This window comes from Ursus maritimus, unplaced genomic scaffold (assembly GCF_017311325.1).
Source record: "Ursus maritimus isolate PB19 unplaced genomic scaffold, ASM1731132v1 scaffold_4, whole genome shotgun sequence".
Classification (NCBI taxonomy): Eukaryota; Metazoa; Chordata; class Mammalia; order Carnivora; family Ursidae; genus Ursus; species Ursus maritimus.
The window spans coordinates 42,969,605-42,986,312 of record NW_024426552.1 but is presented as its reverse complement, the minus strand read 5'-3'; the positions used below and the strand labels follow the sequence as shown (position 1 = coordinate 42,986,312).

Sequence of the window (16,708 nt, the reverse complement as noted above, 5' to 3'; positions counted from 1 at the left end):
TAAACCAGGCAGAAATTTAAAAAAAGCAAGAAATGAAAAAAATGAATAGCAAAAATCAGTGAAGATAAAAATAACTCAATAGATGAGATAAACTTAACTAGGTGTAGTCAGAGTGAAAATTCATAACCTGGAAATTAGTGCTAAAGTTAAAATATTAAAAAAAAATCAGAGACAAAAAGGATATTGAAAGTCTCTAACAAATATCTAATAGGTATTCTAGAAACAGAGAACAGAAAAATGTAACACACACTTTCTTAGTTTAAAAAAATGTGAATCAGGTAAAAAGAAAGGCACACCAGTTACATCATGATGTAACCGAAGACCAAATATATGGAATCTAATTCTCAAGTAATGAGAATTAGTCAGAAGAACATTAGCAACTATGGTTTCAATAGATTCTCATGGACAGGGAAATAATATTTTTAGAATGTTGAGAAAAATAATAAACACCTAGTATTCTGTACCCAAATAAACAATTTTTGAAAAAGAAGGTTAAAATAAAGATATTTTTAGATATCCACTAAATAGAGAGTTTAAATACTTACAACACCTTGTCAAAAGATCTATCAAAAAATATATCTCAGCAAATAGAATGTTGAGCGCAGGTAACAGGAGGTAATAAGAGAAAAAAAATAGCCAGCATAAAAACCTAACATATCTTGGTGTCTCTAAGTGTTGACTTTATAAACTTCTTAATTTGTTTCTTTAAAAGCCAGTACTAAATTTCAAAACTGGTAGCAAATTCAGTGGGTGGCATGGCATACCATGTTTGAAAAGTGAATGGAGATGCTAAATAATTTTATCTTCTTTTTGAAATATTTGTGTTAAGAAAGTAATTTTTAAAAATTAAGGATAGCCTCTATAGAAATATGAGTCTTAGCATTTAAGTCAGCAGAGAGTAACACAGGTACTAAAATTGAAGTTAAAATTTGGTTAAAATAATATACTAAAAATGATCATTTCAAGCCAGCTTATGTTTTAACCTATTTTTAAAATTGTGACAAAGAACAAAATATAATTATTTAACTTTACTCTGTCTTTCTTGGAAATAATACTTTCTATTTTTAGACTCCTTGGAGCCTCTTGATTTCATATTCTTCTGAAGCTGGATGAAAGTCAGGAATTGCTTCATGAAAAAGCAGCTTTATTTGGAATTGAAGGTTATATTGTAAGAGCTTATATTTAGTTTTGAGAACCTTTAGAAAGTGAAAATACTATTTGGGCCAATAAGTATGCCCTTTTATTCTGATCCCAATCTCACCTTTTGGCTTTCCATCATATCCTCAAACCCCTTTATTTAATGCCAGCAATCTTGGTGTCTCAAAATTTCTTTATGCTCCCTGCTTCCACAATCATCTCTGATAACATGATTAGACAGAAGATCATAAACACAGAGCATAAGTGTTTCTGAACTGCAGCAGAGGACAGAGCCATGAAGCCTTAATAACAACACTCTTCAGGAACTCAAATCAATAGCTATGTCACCAAAGGCCCTGTGTATCTCATTCACCTCTGTGAACAATAATGCAATGGTTTGAGAACCGCTACCATCCTTTCCTCCTGAATCTTAAAGCAGCACTAGAGAAAAATAAATAAATAAAAGCATATACCTAGAAAGAGGAAGAGTTTTTAAAAAATCCTCAATGTTTCAGAAATTTTATTTTCCCATAGTCAAGTGTTAATTTGGTAAAATATATTATGTGATCCTTAAAGGTTTGAAGAATATGGGGTGCCTGGGTGGCTCAGTCATTAAGCGTCTGCCTTGGGCCCAGAGCATGATCCCCGGGGTCCTGGGATTGAGCCCCGCATCGGGCTCCCTGCTCCCCTGGGAGCCTGCTTCTTCCTCTCCCACTCCCCCTGCTTGCGGGCCCTCTCTCGCTGACTGTCTCTCTCTGTCAAATAAATAGATAGAATCTTTAAAAAAGAAAAAAAAGAATATATCCTTGCAGTATGTATGTATATATGTGCGTATATTATATTCCCAGCAGGTGTAAAAACCCAAACTCTAACTATTATCTCTAAGTACAGTGCCACTGTCTTAATGAGGTTTATTTTCAATTAATACCGAAGAGAAATTTATTAGACATTCATGTCACTTCAAAACTCACAACTGAACAAAACTGCATTCAATTTTTTCATGTTAATTGTTTCCAACTATTTCTTCCATAGTGTTAAAATATTCTTAAATATATATAGCAGTGAAAGACTATTTGATATAAATTAATGTTTTATGAATCAACATTATTTTTTAACTTAAATCCTTCATGGAATAGATTAAGACAATTAAAAAAATAAAATCTGTAATACCAATATGCCCAAGTATGATAGTTTTAATTATAAACCTATGAGATAAAATTAAAATAGTTATGAAAAATAAGTTGAGACTTGAGCCAAGCATAAAACACTGCTTATTACATATAACAGAATAACCTAAATTACTGTGTTTGATTTTAAATTTTAGCATATCTGCTTAATGTAATATTTATGTCTATTTAAACCTGATAGCAAGAATAAGAGAACCTCTCTCTTCTACGCTTCTAGAATTTGTATCTAGTTAGATATGCCTTCACAATATTACAGAGAAATGAATCACATGTTCTAACATTCAGTAGTACAACTTTTAGGATAAAATATAATGATAAATTATTTAAATTCAAATAAATACACATTAATCATAACATATTGATAGTATGGGTAAACACAGATTAATTCTATTTTAAACCAGCTTATTGTGTTTTTGTTACATAGCAGATCAAGAGTTCTCAAATCCATTCAAGTAAGTTATCAAAATCCCTAAAACCTCATTATAATGTTTCCTATTTATCATATTTTACATCAAAGCTCCAGTAAGTCCATATATTTTTACATTATTCTCAGTAGCCTGAATTTCAGACAAGACATGTAGATTCTGTTCTAATTGTGTTCATATCAGATTCCAAAAAATAAACACAGACAAAAAGAGCCTAATGAGTGATCAATAACTTAGGGTTCCTCTGCACTGGTGGATAGGCAGGAAAAGTTAAATAATCAAGATAAAGGTATGGATGCCTGGAATGAGGAAATGAAAGAGAAGCAGAAAGAGAAAATTGAGGAACAAGAGAAAAGATGGAAATAGGGAGGGAAAACACAAACACCAGACTAAAAGATATTTAGGCTTTAGTTCTTAGTCTAGTATCAATTTCTGAGTGGCCCCAGGGAATAAAAGTCTGTTCTCAGTAAATTAGTATCCTGATTTATAAAATGAGGGATAAAGATATATTTTAAAGATTTTATTTATTTAAGAGAGAAAGAGAGAGTGAGTGAGAGAGCACAGCAGGGGGAATGGCAGAGGGAGTGGCAGAAGCAAGCTGATGTGGGGCTGCTGAGCAGAGAGCCTGATGTGGGGCTCGATCCCAGTACCCTGGGATCATGAACTGAGCCCTGAGCCGAAGGCAGATAAAGATATTTTTTTAGGACTTTCCAGATCTAAAGCAACCAGATCTACTGCAACCCATCCTGAAGAAACCTTTCCTATTTCACAGAAATGAGAAGAAACGAAGCACTCTGTAGGTATACCAATAGTGTGCTATAGTGCCTTTAAGTACTAAGTAGAGCTTGGTTCTCAGTGCCTTATGATCATTCATATCAATAAATTTCTTACCCTTGATTATACACATATTTTTAAAATACTCCTCCTTTATCTGACAGCCCTGGTGAAGCAGACATATACATAGTTCTTATAAATAAGGAGGATGAAAATAAATAAAAAGATAAATAGGAAGGAAAGAAGGAAGGGAAGAAGGAAGGAAGGAATGGGATGACTCAGAGGGCCTACCCAAGAACCACAGAAGGAAGCCAAGAACCACAGAGAACCAATCCCAGGGAGTAGAACCAGGATCCAATCAAAGAGCATTCCCTGCCCTTATTATAAGAGATGGTGACAACATCCATCTGGATTTCAGAATCACAATGGACCAGTGACTGCTGTGTTCCTAGCCCTAAGGAGTGGGAGAATCTTTTACAGTTATTCTGTCCCTATCCCATGTGTACTGTGTGTGTGAGGAATAATAACTTAGCTTGTTAGTTCTCAGTTGTTCGGGTCAAGAGGAACTTGAGCTATGAAGCCTCATTTACATCTGGACCTGAATTTTAATGGTGCTCGTCTGGACTTAACATGATGACATAATGGAATAAATGTTTGGGAGGATGTGGAGTTTTGTGCATGAAGGAGGGACATTAATCATGACACTCCAGAGTGGACTAAGGTACACTATCACATTGGCAGCTCTCTATAAACATACATCCAGGTATTCACCCCCTTGTATGGCACCCCCTCATATACTCACTCTATTTGGCCATGTGAAAAACTCCCTCTTAAGGCAGCCACTATACTGTAAAAAATCTTAGACCAGATTTTTAAATGATGAGATACCACATACAAAGAAATTCTGGAAGATGAGAGCTCATCTTAGACATTCTAGCTCTGGTCAACCTCACAGCTGAATTCAGTTGCACTAGTGACCTTTGCTTACCCTAAAGCAAAAGAACTACCCAGTTGAGCCCTGAGAAATCATAAATCAGTGTGGTTTTAAGCTAGTAAGTTTTGGGCTCTTTTATCTCAATAACAATAGATAACTGAAACATAAGGTTTATTTGTATTTATCTCTACCACTTACCAAAGTGATTAACAGATAAGTAGGTACTCAAAAATGTTAATAGCTTAAATAAATTAAATGTTCTAACAAAACAGACCAGAAGAAATGATACAGAGCTACTGTTTTTTCTTCTCCAATTACACACACACACACACACCCCTCACATTATATATGTGACCATATAATATTTGAGCTATGATTTTATTCATATAAGTTCCAAATAATTGGCCATTTAGCTTACATGTAATTCAGAGATTTGGTTGTGAAATGAGTTGTTGACAGATGGCAATAGAATCTGATAAAAATTATTATCAAAGGAAATAAAAAAGCAATACAAAACATTAAAAATAGATACTTAAATAAGTACTCTGAAATGACGACTGGTGGTATTGCAAGACACTTTTTTTTCTAAAAATGAGGTCTCTACATCCACTCTGGCTTCCCCTGTGTTTGTAAATAGCAATTTATTGTATTAAATTGGAACCAAGCAGAAAGGCGTGTTTTTATTAGTTCTCCATATACTTTATCATGAGTTGATTAGAACCACTACTTTATTTATGGATAAGGAAACTGTGATTTCAAAGTTAATAAGCCATGGATTTAGAATTCAAGCTTAATTCTTCCAATTTCTGCCATCCACTACAAGAAGATGATGAACATTTGTAAAGTACTCACTCTCTCATGTTTCTATAATCAAATAAATTAAAATAAAGATAACAAGCCATAAAAACAGATGAGTACACCAGTAGCTCTACACAAGATGATAATGATTATCATTTGTCCAAAATCATCCTTATCCAAAAAATGAAAGAATTTTAAGGCATATAAATAAGAACGAAATTCACAGAGTAAACATATTAAGAGAAAACATCTAGCCATCAATAATTGTCACTACCTCTTATTCTGTGATTAATGTCATAAAAATACAAATATTTAATAAAAGCTAATCACACTTTCTGAGAATTATTCTTTGCATATTTAAAATCTTTATTGATTTTACCAATATTCATGCCCAGCTTCTACCTAATTTCAAATGTGGTAAAACTACTTGGTTAGTATGTGTAATGTTTTATCCTCAGCTCTTATTATCCTCTTAATCCCACTGATTATTCACATATATTAATTTTTCTTTAGTTTATTTTCCAATGTATAGAAATGTTTTATAAATCCCCCTCAAAGAATCATTTCTCATTATTCCATTCTAAATCTTTGTTATGGTTGAATAAAACTTTTGAATTCAATCTATATTGATAAACCGTAATGAAACATTTTTTAGTAATTAAATAGTAGAGGAAAGCTGGTTCATGCTTTATAAAAATTATAATACAGATTCTATGCAAATATTAATATTTTTAAACAACCAAACATAACCATCATTGGAAACTCTACTGAGTTTCAATATTCAAAAACCCAAGTGTTTTATAAATAGATAAAACCTTTAAAAATTCACATGTATTTTTGATGACGAGTATGTTTTTTCCTATTTTTCTTATTTATTCTTATTTGTCCTTGTTAAAGAACATGAATATAGCACCAACAAAGAAGTCAATAAATTCAATATGGTGCTACAGAAAACAAACTTATAAATCATCTACCATTAAGAGGGAAGTATCTGTATTATGTTACTATTTATCAAGCCATAATTTCATTTCTATATTTGTGTTTTGATTCCAAGTAAATCAAACCAGAACTGATGTATATTCTTTATGCAAAATTTTTTAAATGCATAAATTTATTAGATTAATAAGCTCTCACAAAATGATTCACATATAAAGAAAAAAAATCTTCCATCTTGAAAATTATAGGTATTTGATTATAATAACAATGTGAAAGATATGGTTCTAAACTTAATTAGCATTGTGTTAATATTTCCTGACAGATCTTACACAAATACTACTATTTACAACAACTAAAAGGTAACTTATTATACGTCAGGAAATTGTACATACTAAGTAGCAAAAGATAGGGGCACCCAGGTGGCACAGTCTGTTAAGCGTCCAACTCTTGGTTTCAGCTCAGGTCGTGATCTCCGAGTCCAGGATCCTAACTGTCTCTCCCTCTCCCTTTGCCCCTCCCTGAGGTGCATATGTGCACACATGCGTGTTTGTCCGTGCGCATGCTTAGATGCGCTTTCTCTCTCCCAAATAAGTCTTGAAAAATAGTAGCAAAAGATAAATTAAGCTCTAACACAGTCAGTATTCAATCACCAAACACATAACACCCACATAAACTATCCTGTATGTTTTTTAAACATATGTGAATTCCTCACTTATTTAAATATAACTTCATCTTATCTAGGTACTATTCAATTACCACAATTCAACATGAAAGAAAGAATTATTTTCAAACTATCTTTAAATGCCACATTCTCTGTAAGTCATCAAACATGAAAGTTGAGCAAACGTCCACTTTGAATCCCTTCTGTTTTTTGCGTCTGCTATGATGTTGCTTTACTTTATAAAAATTAGGTGAATACAGCCATTCATATGGCTTAGCTACTTTACTAAAGTCAATATGGAGAAACACGTCATAGTATACAATTTATTTTACATTTTCATATACCCTTCCTAGGAGGCAAAATACTAAGAAATTATCTTACAGTTAATAATTTCTTCCACAATCAATTCTACCAGTAATAGCAGTTGAAAATGTATTATTTGTAAATAAATGTAAAACAAATTTACCTTTTAAAAACGTCATTTAAATGCATGATAAATCTAATGTTTCTTTCTTACCGTGACAAGAACCTTCGATTTCTTCATATCCTGTACTGCAGATACACCTTCCAAGGGGAACCAGCCAATCTCCATCAGCTCCACAATACAATTTAGGAGTATCACGTTCTTCTGCACTCTTCACACAAGAGCCCCTTACTTCAACCAAAGAAGAAGAATCAACCCTTGGGATAGTGTCAGGAAACATAGCCAAGTTACGAACAGTGAAGGGGCACTTTTTGTAGAAAACACGGACTGAGACCAGGGCAATGCATGCCCCAATGTCTTGAAAAGCCAGATAAAATCCTTTCCTTTCTATAGGCCCCACCTCACGAATTTCCGTGTTTAGTTTCAGGATACGATCACCCAAATCCATCTGGGTAAAACTTTCATCAGCAGCAATTGTGTCAATCTTTGTATACTGGCTTGGCTTGAATTTAATTCCATGGGACTCATCTGATTCCACATAATACAGATTAAATGTTTCTTTGCAAGTCCCCAAAACCCATGGGATGCTGTTACAATCCCTCAATGTAAACTTCATTTCCACATAAATTTTCTGAGCAGCATCACGGGAGATCCAGTTTGTACGAAGCCAGTTGTTTTGGTTTGGTTCCATTACATTGCATACCTGGTACGTGTGAATGGGCCTATTGTGTTCATCCATTTCAGTGATAGCATCCCACTGCAAGAAGAAAAAAAATAAATCAAATGATTATACAACCATAGTGGTTAAACAGATGTGATTACTTCCAAAATTTTCTGTTTTAGCAAAGAAATATAAATAAAAAGGATATGAATAAAGCTATTCAAAGCAACAATGCAGCAGGATTTTAACCATGAACCTCTGGTTAACAATGTAGCTTCTGGACATACCAACTGTCCTGCTGTTAACCTTGCTTTCCTACATATTAGTTGTAATGATCAAGGGCTACTTAATTTAAACTGTTTCCTTAATTGTAAAATGCAGCTGATAATAGTACGTTTCACAGGGGTTTTGTAAGGTATAAGTTACTTAATATACGTAAAGCAATGTAAATAGTTCCTGGCACATTATATGAATGTAAAATAGCATCCATTATATGATCAAAATAAATAGACTGATGACGAACACACTGTGGTTACCACTTGCCTTCATATCCAATTTGCCACAAATTGAGATATATTTAGCAGTATTCAATTAAATATTTACATGTCTCTCTGACAGAAAATAGACATAAATAAGGCCATAGATTTATTCAAGAAATATTTATGAGACACTATTCTGGACACTGGGAATATAGCAGTGAACTAGCTGAACCCTGCTTTTATGGAGCTTACTTCGAATGAGGAGAGACAATAAAAACTGTAAATAAGTAAATTGAAAAATATGGTAGAAAGTACAATGGGAAAGATTAAGGCAGGGAAATGGAGAAGAGGGTTGCCATTTTAAATAGGGTGGCCAGAAAATGCCTTCTGAGGTGGTGACATTTAAGCAATGCCATGGAGGTGAAGGAGCGAGCCTTGCCAAGAAGAAATAGTAAGTACAAAGACACTTAGGAGTATACAGGTACATCTTAGGAACAGTATGAATGGGCACTGGAAGCACACTAGGTAACAGGACAGAGAGAGAAAGGACAAAAATAAAGCCTTTATAAGCATTTTAAGCACTTGGGCTTTTACTTTGAGCTGCATCACTGCATTATCTTCACTTCTACATGTTGACATTGAGCATTCTGCCATTTATTTGCATAGGAAAACTGTTTATCCCTTTTTACAGATTTAATAAAAATCTCTAAGTACCTTGAAATAAATTGGCATTGTCAGTATTTACATATCTAAATATTGATAATTCCAAATTATAAATTGAGAATGTAATTGTATTTTATTTGTATAGTAATAGTGATAATTTTCAAAAGAAAAAAAAACATTCTGGTAATTTTATAGCCTTTTTGGGAGAACATGCGAGTCATCATAGTTTTTCATTTCTATTCAAGTATTCTGGAAATAATAAACTGTTTTCTATAGTGATTAAGTATTTTATTTCTTAATACCATACTTCAGTGATTTATAATAAGATTATTTAACACACCCTGTTTGCAGTTTCTTACTTTAATTGGCTGTAAAGAGTCACTTAATCAAGACTAGTTGAATTTCAATTAGCAGTTTCCAATAGAATGGCTACTTTCTTCAGTCTACAGGACAGTTATGACACTAACTACTTTTAATATCTACTGTACATTTCCACAAAGAAAGAATTTATGTTATCATGCAACCTTAAAAACAATCTGCATCTAAAAATTTCATTTATAAGTTGCTAACTTGAAATTCATATGATATTTTCCAGGAGAAACAGTAAATTCCTTTGGAACTGTGGATATAATTTTGCAAAACACCCTTGATAAACATAGGAATTATCTAATAATCTCATGAAGATACATGCAATTACCCACCTAAATGTTTTTCATCCTAGTGATCATGGGTCTTATCTAACTCTTACACTTAAATTTAAGGCAAACCAGCACTATCATTGCTCATTTTAAAGGCAAACTAACCCTTCAGAATATAAGCAGTGAAAAAAGAAGCAAATAATAAAATCTGTAAACCACCAAAATCAGTATCCAAAATTCTAAGGATTTTACCCATTGGAGAACCTCTGAGGTACTCAATCAAGGATTATTCCAATTTTAGAAAATTTTCTAATCAGAACTGATTTTGTTTCTCAAGAAATGCATGTTAGTTATTATGGCCTACACTGCTTCCTCTACCTGCTCATATAGAAGTATGGAGCTTTTTCTCAATAAACTCTGTTTGAGTAATTATATTTTAACACCTTCACACAATAGCCCTTCATATTAATAAAAAGTATTAACCAGGCTCACCACAACCAATTCTCCCAAAATATGAGATTAAACTAAATTGCCTCTTGTGACAAAAATCACCTCTTGTGACAAAAAAAATTCTGAAATCATTTCATATCTTTATTTAAAAATGTATGGGTTTGGAGAAAAAATGTTTAGATGAAAAGAAAGGTCAGGAATGAGAACAGTATAACATACATTCGCTGAATCAAAAGTTATCTGAATCAAGGGACGAGGAAATGACAAAATATACACAGAGAATGAGAACTGGTGGTTCTTCTCAAAGACACTCTGTAAGATTCTTTAAAAAAAATGGTTCATCATTTTCTGGGTTAAATTTGTGATATTCAATGGTCAGTAGTATTTCTTCTCTCTTTAATTTTTAAGAAAGAAGTCAGAATTAGATTTGAGTACCAAAATACTTAGAACAGATCAACTGTTAAATTTCATCTTACCCAAAAATATTGAAAGCAACTGAAATTAGATTTTTAAATTTGAATCTAATTAAAACAAGAATATACATTCAATATTGGTATAAGATCTAAAAGACTATGAAGTTTACTAAAAATATTAACATAAGCAGATATAGACATGGTATGATGTTTTAATCATAATATGGTCTTCAGAAATATATATGTATGTATGTATACACACACACACACACACACACACACACACACACACACACACACGACTTAGTGCTTTATGGCACCTAAGAATATTTCTCCACTGATGGATCTCTTGGGCAGCCTCATTTAAAGTGAATGTTTCTTAGAAGTGACAGGAAGTCTAAAGAGCTATGAACAGTACTTAATCCATTTATGCCTGATGTTCTCTAAAAACCCATCCCCACCCACACAGCGCAAATTTTTGTTTCCATAGCAAGCTAAATAAACTAGGCCAAAAAGCTGGATTCCTTTTGGGCACAGAAAATTAGAACAGGGAAATTAATTCTTAAAGCAACTACAGTCATTGTGGAATCTGATTTCTTTCTTTTCTCAGAGAACAAAATAAGGAAATCAAATAGCCTTTCTAGGCAAGAATACTCAGACAATTTGCTGGTAAGTTGACCCAAACATCTAAACTGCTGATGTAAATCTTTCAAATTTATACTTTCTTCACTCTGAAAACCTTAGGAATTCTTCAGGAATGTAAACATTTATTTCAAATATAAATCCTAAGATTTTAAAATAAAAGCAGATAGTGTGTTTCTCACCATAGAAAAGGCTGTTGGTAAGCTAATTATAATTTCAAATAGCAGTAGTTAAGTTCTGATTACTTACTCAAAAACCATAGTTCAAGAAAACTTGTAGGAAGAGAAGAGAATTGTCCTCATACTAACATGCTCACCTTTGTATCTCCAGACAGAAAAGGGAGGGGGAAAGGTCATATCCTAGATACCTTAGGACCCTAAACAGCTTCAGGGCTGGTCTGCTTTATGGAAAAAAAGAAAAAAATCAGTAAAAACCAAAGTTAAATATGCTGATTGTAGGGACTAGGGAAGTATGTACTCTAAAAACACTCAAGAATGAATAGCTATAAAAGAAATATTTTGGATTTCACCTTTAACCTGTACCTTCCAAATGAATAAGTACTTATTTATATGCATATGAAATTGTTTTTCTCTCTTCCCTTTTTTCTCTGCCTTTTAAAAAATCACATACTACAATACTACTAGACACTCTAACATTAAAATTAGTAAAAGTCTTAAATTTATTTCTGCCTCCATCTGCAACAGATCCCAGCTATAAGCTAAAAGGGAGATAAATATGTGGTGACAAATATTTTTTCTTGATTTATTTCTTTAAAATGCGGTTTTGATAAATACACAAAGAAAAGATATACAAAGAAAATAGAATATAACAAAAGATCATTTCAAAGATATAGAATCCAAAAGAGCAAAGGCTTTTTGAGTTAGCTACCATTACACTGGCAGTTGATTAATTAATAAAGAAATGAGATAGCCTATTTTCAGACTTCTGAAAGATAATCTAAAGATAGAGTAAAGATAATCTAAAGGTAAAAGATAATCTAAAGATAGAGTAAAGTAAAACAAACAAAAAAATCATGATAAACCTCTAATTCTCACTTTCCATGTATACCTTGTTACCAAGTGTTTTGTAGTATGATGTGGCTGTAACTAATTATTCCTCAAGATTGAGCTAAATTTAAATGAGAAAGGGAGACGGGAGGAAAACCTTCAGCATCATTCTGAGAATGATAAAAATAGAAGAGCTGAGAATGAAGACAAGCCTTCATTTGGCAAAATGGCACATATTTGATTTGTTCCAAACATTCTACCTCTTACCTTGCATAATCCAAATAAACTAAAGTTGTCGAATGCTCATAGGCATCTCTACGTAACGTTGTAGTGGCTTAATTTTTAAATCATAAGCATCTAATATCCTCAATCAGAGGAAAGCTTGTTAAAGGGGCCTTCTTATTCTAATATGATATTTTCCTCAGAAACACTTAAATATTCACTTTGAGTCAATATACTGACATAAACTTAGAAAATTAGTACCCTGAATTCTGCTGCTAGGCATGTAGTTAATAACATAAATCCGTTTTTGCAGCAAAAAAGTGAAGGCTCTGCATTTAAATGATAACTACTTTCAGAGAATAAAGCAAGAAGCAAAATGTATCATGTGCAGATACATTTCTATTTCACTTTGGGCAAACATAAAACTTTTTTATTAGCACTACAAAGATACTTCATAAAAAAAGAACAAATCAATGGCATGTCTAGAAGACAACTGCTGAGACTATGTAAGTTTTATAAATAAATTTATTATTTTTGGTGCATTTGTCCTATTAGCAGATCAAAATATTATAGGAAAAAAAGATAATTTCCATTAAGAAGAAATTATTCTTCCCATAAAAAATTGTCATACGAAGATTAAAAATTCTTAGAGTCTATCTTCTGAATGTCTGAAGCCTTAATTGATATAAAAAGTTGAGATTTTTCCCTTGCAATGAAGATGCTGTAAATATCATATTTACATATGATTTCTATAATAAAGATATGGTAAATATTCATCTTAATTACTCTGTCTTATATTCAACAATACATGAATACCTTACTAGTTTCCAGAGGACTTTGTAAATATAGAAAACATATAAAATTCCTGGTTTTATGTATGAGGACGCTTTATGAAAGGGAGAGAGTTGACTTCTTTAAGTTTACAAAGAAAATAGAAGCGTCAATACCACAAGTATCTGAAAAGTCCTATTGGTCCCTATGGAGCCTTTGAACTAAAACAAAGTTAGGTAGCTTGTATTCTCTGTGAGGGCAGGCACTTTGTTTTGTTCATCACTCTATCCTTAGTCCCAGGGGATACAACTCCAGGATTACAGTAGGTTCTATGTATCTGTTGAATGTATACATGAATAACAGAAGGCTTGAATTCTAAACCAATTCTGAATGTGTCCACTAATGGGAGACCTATTACTTCTTAAATCAGGATTCTAAATATCACACATTATTGAGAGATATACACATTTTGAGCAATCTCCTAAACTAATCAACTTATTTTAGAGCTTTCATAATGACTTGGCTGAACATAAAAATATCAGATGACTTAACTGAAGCCTGCAAACATCAGATGAATCAGCCAGCATTATGCTAGTACACAAAATTTTAAGTTAGGATGAAGACTCAGGTTCACAAATGAGAGGTACTCTGTTTCTATATGTGTGTGTATGTTTTCAAGAGGGAGGGAGGAAAGGAAAATGGTATCAGGAATATGTGTCTGCACTAGAAGAGAGAGTGAACTCTGAAATAATACCCAGGCTGCTTAGAAGGTATCCTTCAATAGAGAAGGACTTTCATATAAAAAGGACTACTCACTGACGCAGTCCAGCCATCTAACATTGCTCCAATTACTCATAAAGTCTGTCACCCTGGTTCTGATTAGTTTTCTATTTTAACTGAAAGATAAAATATTTAAGTATATTAAATTATGAATTGGTAATTCTTACAAACACAAAGTATGAAATAAATGAATATTCAAACTGTGTATGTGAATGCAAGTTGGGAGAAGAAACTTCTCCAAGAGAGTGGTGTTCTGTACACATAGAGAAGAAAATGATAAATGAAAGAGAAAGTATTTAAGCATATCAAATGCTGCTGAAAGGTCCAGTATAATAAAGACAGCCCTATATCTCCTGGATTTGTTAACAGAGAAGTTATGGCAGCTATGACAAGAAAAGTTCTGCTGCAGTGCCAATGTGGGCAGAGGCACAGTCTTCATGTGGAAATCTGGAGAAGAGTGTTTTCTTATTATAGACATGTAATGTGTAAAATAAATTTGTAGAGATCATTCCAAAGTAAGAAGATGATTCTGTACATATCTTCTTAGTTTATGTTCTGGTCCATATGTTGTTTAACACTTCACAAAAATATCGATTTTGACTGTTTTTTTCAAAATATATTAGACCTCCACAATTCAATTAAAACTAAAACTCTATCCAGGACTACATTTCCAAGGGAATGGCTCCTGGTAGGTCAAAACTTGACATCAAAGTCCTACATGTAAAACTATGTCTAATGATCATCTGCCACTCCAGTGGCTTCAAACACACTTGTCTGCATTAATTAACTGGTGTAAAGATATAAATTACATGTGCCATACATGAATGTCTGACTTGAATAAAATTATAATAGTTTACACTCATTAATTTTGCATATTTGTATTCAATGATTCTTAAACACAGCATATAAGTGCCTATAGAGTGGAAAAAGTATAAAAGCACAGGCACTATTCTTTTCAAATAACTCTGTGGGACTGATTTCCCATTATTAAAAAATTATTTTAGAATAACAAGTTAGTAGTAATTAGAAGGAAAGTTTTACATTGCTGCGACAAGCTGAGAATTTTCCCCTACACCCTATTTTTAATCTTTCAAATTATTAACGACCTACGGTATAGTTTACATGTATTATATCCTTTCTGTAAAACTATTTAAAAGAACTGCATGCCTTTATATAGGATCTGACACGATCATTACTGTGCAATAAGCCAGACAGTGTAATAAACTTACCCTGTTATTTCAAACAACCTTTAGAAAATGTCCATTAATCTTTTCTTAGGACAAAGAAAAAAAAAGCAAAATAATATTTGAAGCTAACTAAATAACAATGCTTAACAACCATTCACCTTGCAAACTTCAAAGAAAAAGTATCCCTGAATATTACATATTATATTCTACAGAATAATAAACTAAAATTGCTGTTAGCATAGTAATAAAACTTATGATGCATCACACAGAATTTTAAGGTCATGTTGGGAACATAAATCTTTCAGCTCTGAAATATATTATATGGACTCAATGAACTTAGGTGCTTCTGTACTTAGGTGCTTTGTAAAAGACAAAAATGATTGGATGTTAATTATCATGTATACTTCTGATTACTTAAGTATTTTTAAGACACAGAAGAACATAAGGGTATTATCAAGAAAAATTTATGAAATATTTTTATATGGATACACTCTTGAAATACACGAAAATGTAAACATGTCTCTGTGTTTGCTTATATTACATTCTTTCTATGAAAATATATAATTCATAAACCCAGTAGGCAAAACATTACATATTTCCTAAGTAGATAAAAATCAAAAGGACATAGAATTAAGCTAGTTACTACATATACTTAAATAGATATGATTCCCACAGTTAAAAGCTTACATTCAAAGTTAGCATCATCTCTAACATTTACTTAAAAGATCTTAAAATAGTCAATATTTAGAGTAATAATTTAAAGCAAATGCAACAGCTTATAAGTCAATAGAAAATAATCAATGAACCTATTCGTCTGAGAAAACAGAAATAGAGTAAAGCAGAAGATAGAAAAAATTCCAGAAAAAAAAAGCCATAAGGGGAGTGAAAAGAAAAAAATCATAAACCAGCATATAAATAGAAGGTACAGAAGACAAAAATATACATGTCAGTTATCAAACAGTAACTGTTAAATATCTACTTTAAAAATAAAGATTCCTGGATTTTATAATAAACAAAATCTAACTGTAACCCACAGTCCCTCTTTCAAATTTTCTTCAAGCACATTAATTTCTTTCACTATTTAGAGTGTTCAGCCCAACTCTGTCACCTCTGTTTCCAAATTTAAATACAAAAAATATATAAAACTACTTGGTAACACAAACTATCTTCCAAAAACTAAGACATACACAACCCACACGAAAGAGTAACTGTCACACAACTGCATGTTGCTAATAAGAGTAACAACTAATACAACATAACACTAAAAAGTTAGGAGTAAAAGGACTTCCCAGAAAAAATACTGGCCTGATGGGTACCAATATGAAAAACTTGGTAATATATTTAAGAATTCTAAGAAAGTATGTAACCCAGGGATCTAGCAATTCCACTCCTAGAATTTTATCCTAATAAGGTTTAAAAAACAACTGTGCAATAGTGAAATGAAAGAATGCCATTTAATTATTAAAATTCATTTTGGAAAGAACATTTAATGGCTTAGAAAAATATCCATGATATATTA

General features: G+C 32.3%; 1 protein-coding gene across 1 annotated transcript in view; it reads right to left on the bottom strand.

The window, feature by feature from the left end:
- The window catches only part of EPHA6 (EPH receptor A6), an 829,344-nt gene that overhangs the window by 634,933 nt on the left and 177,703 nt on the right, over window positions 1-16,708 (bottom strand). The window contains exon 3 of the mRNA XM_040621133.1: window positions 7,370-8,033. Within this exon, the coding sequence (XP_040477067.1) occupies window positions 7,370-8,033 (664 nt within the window). The remainder of the gene's footprint in view (window positions 1-7,369; window positions 8,034-16,708) is intronic.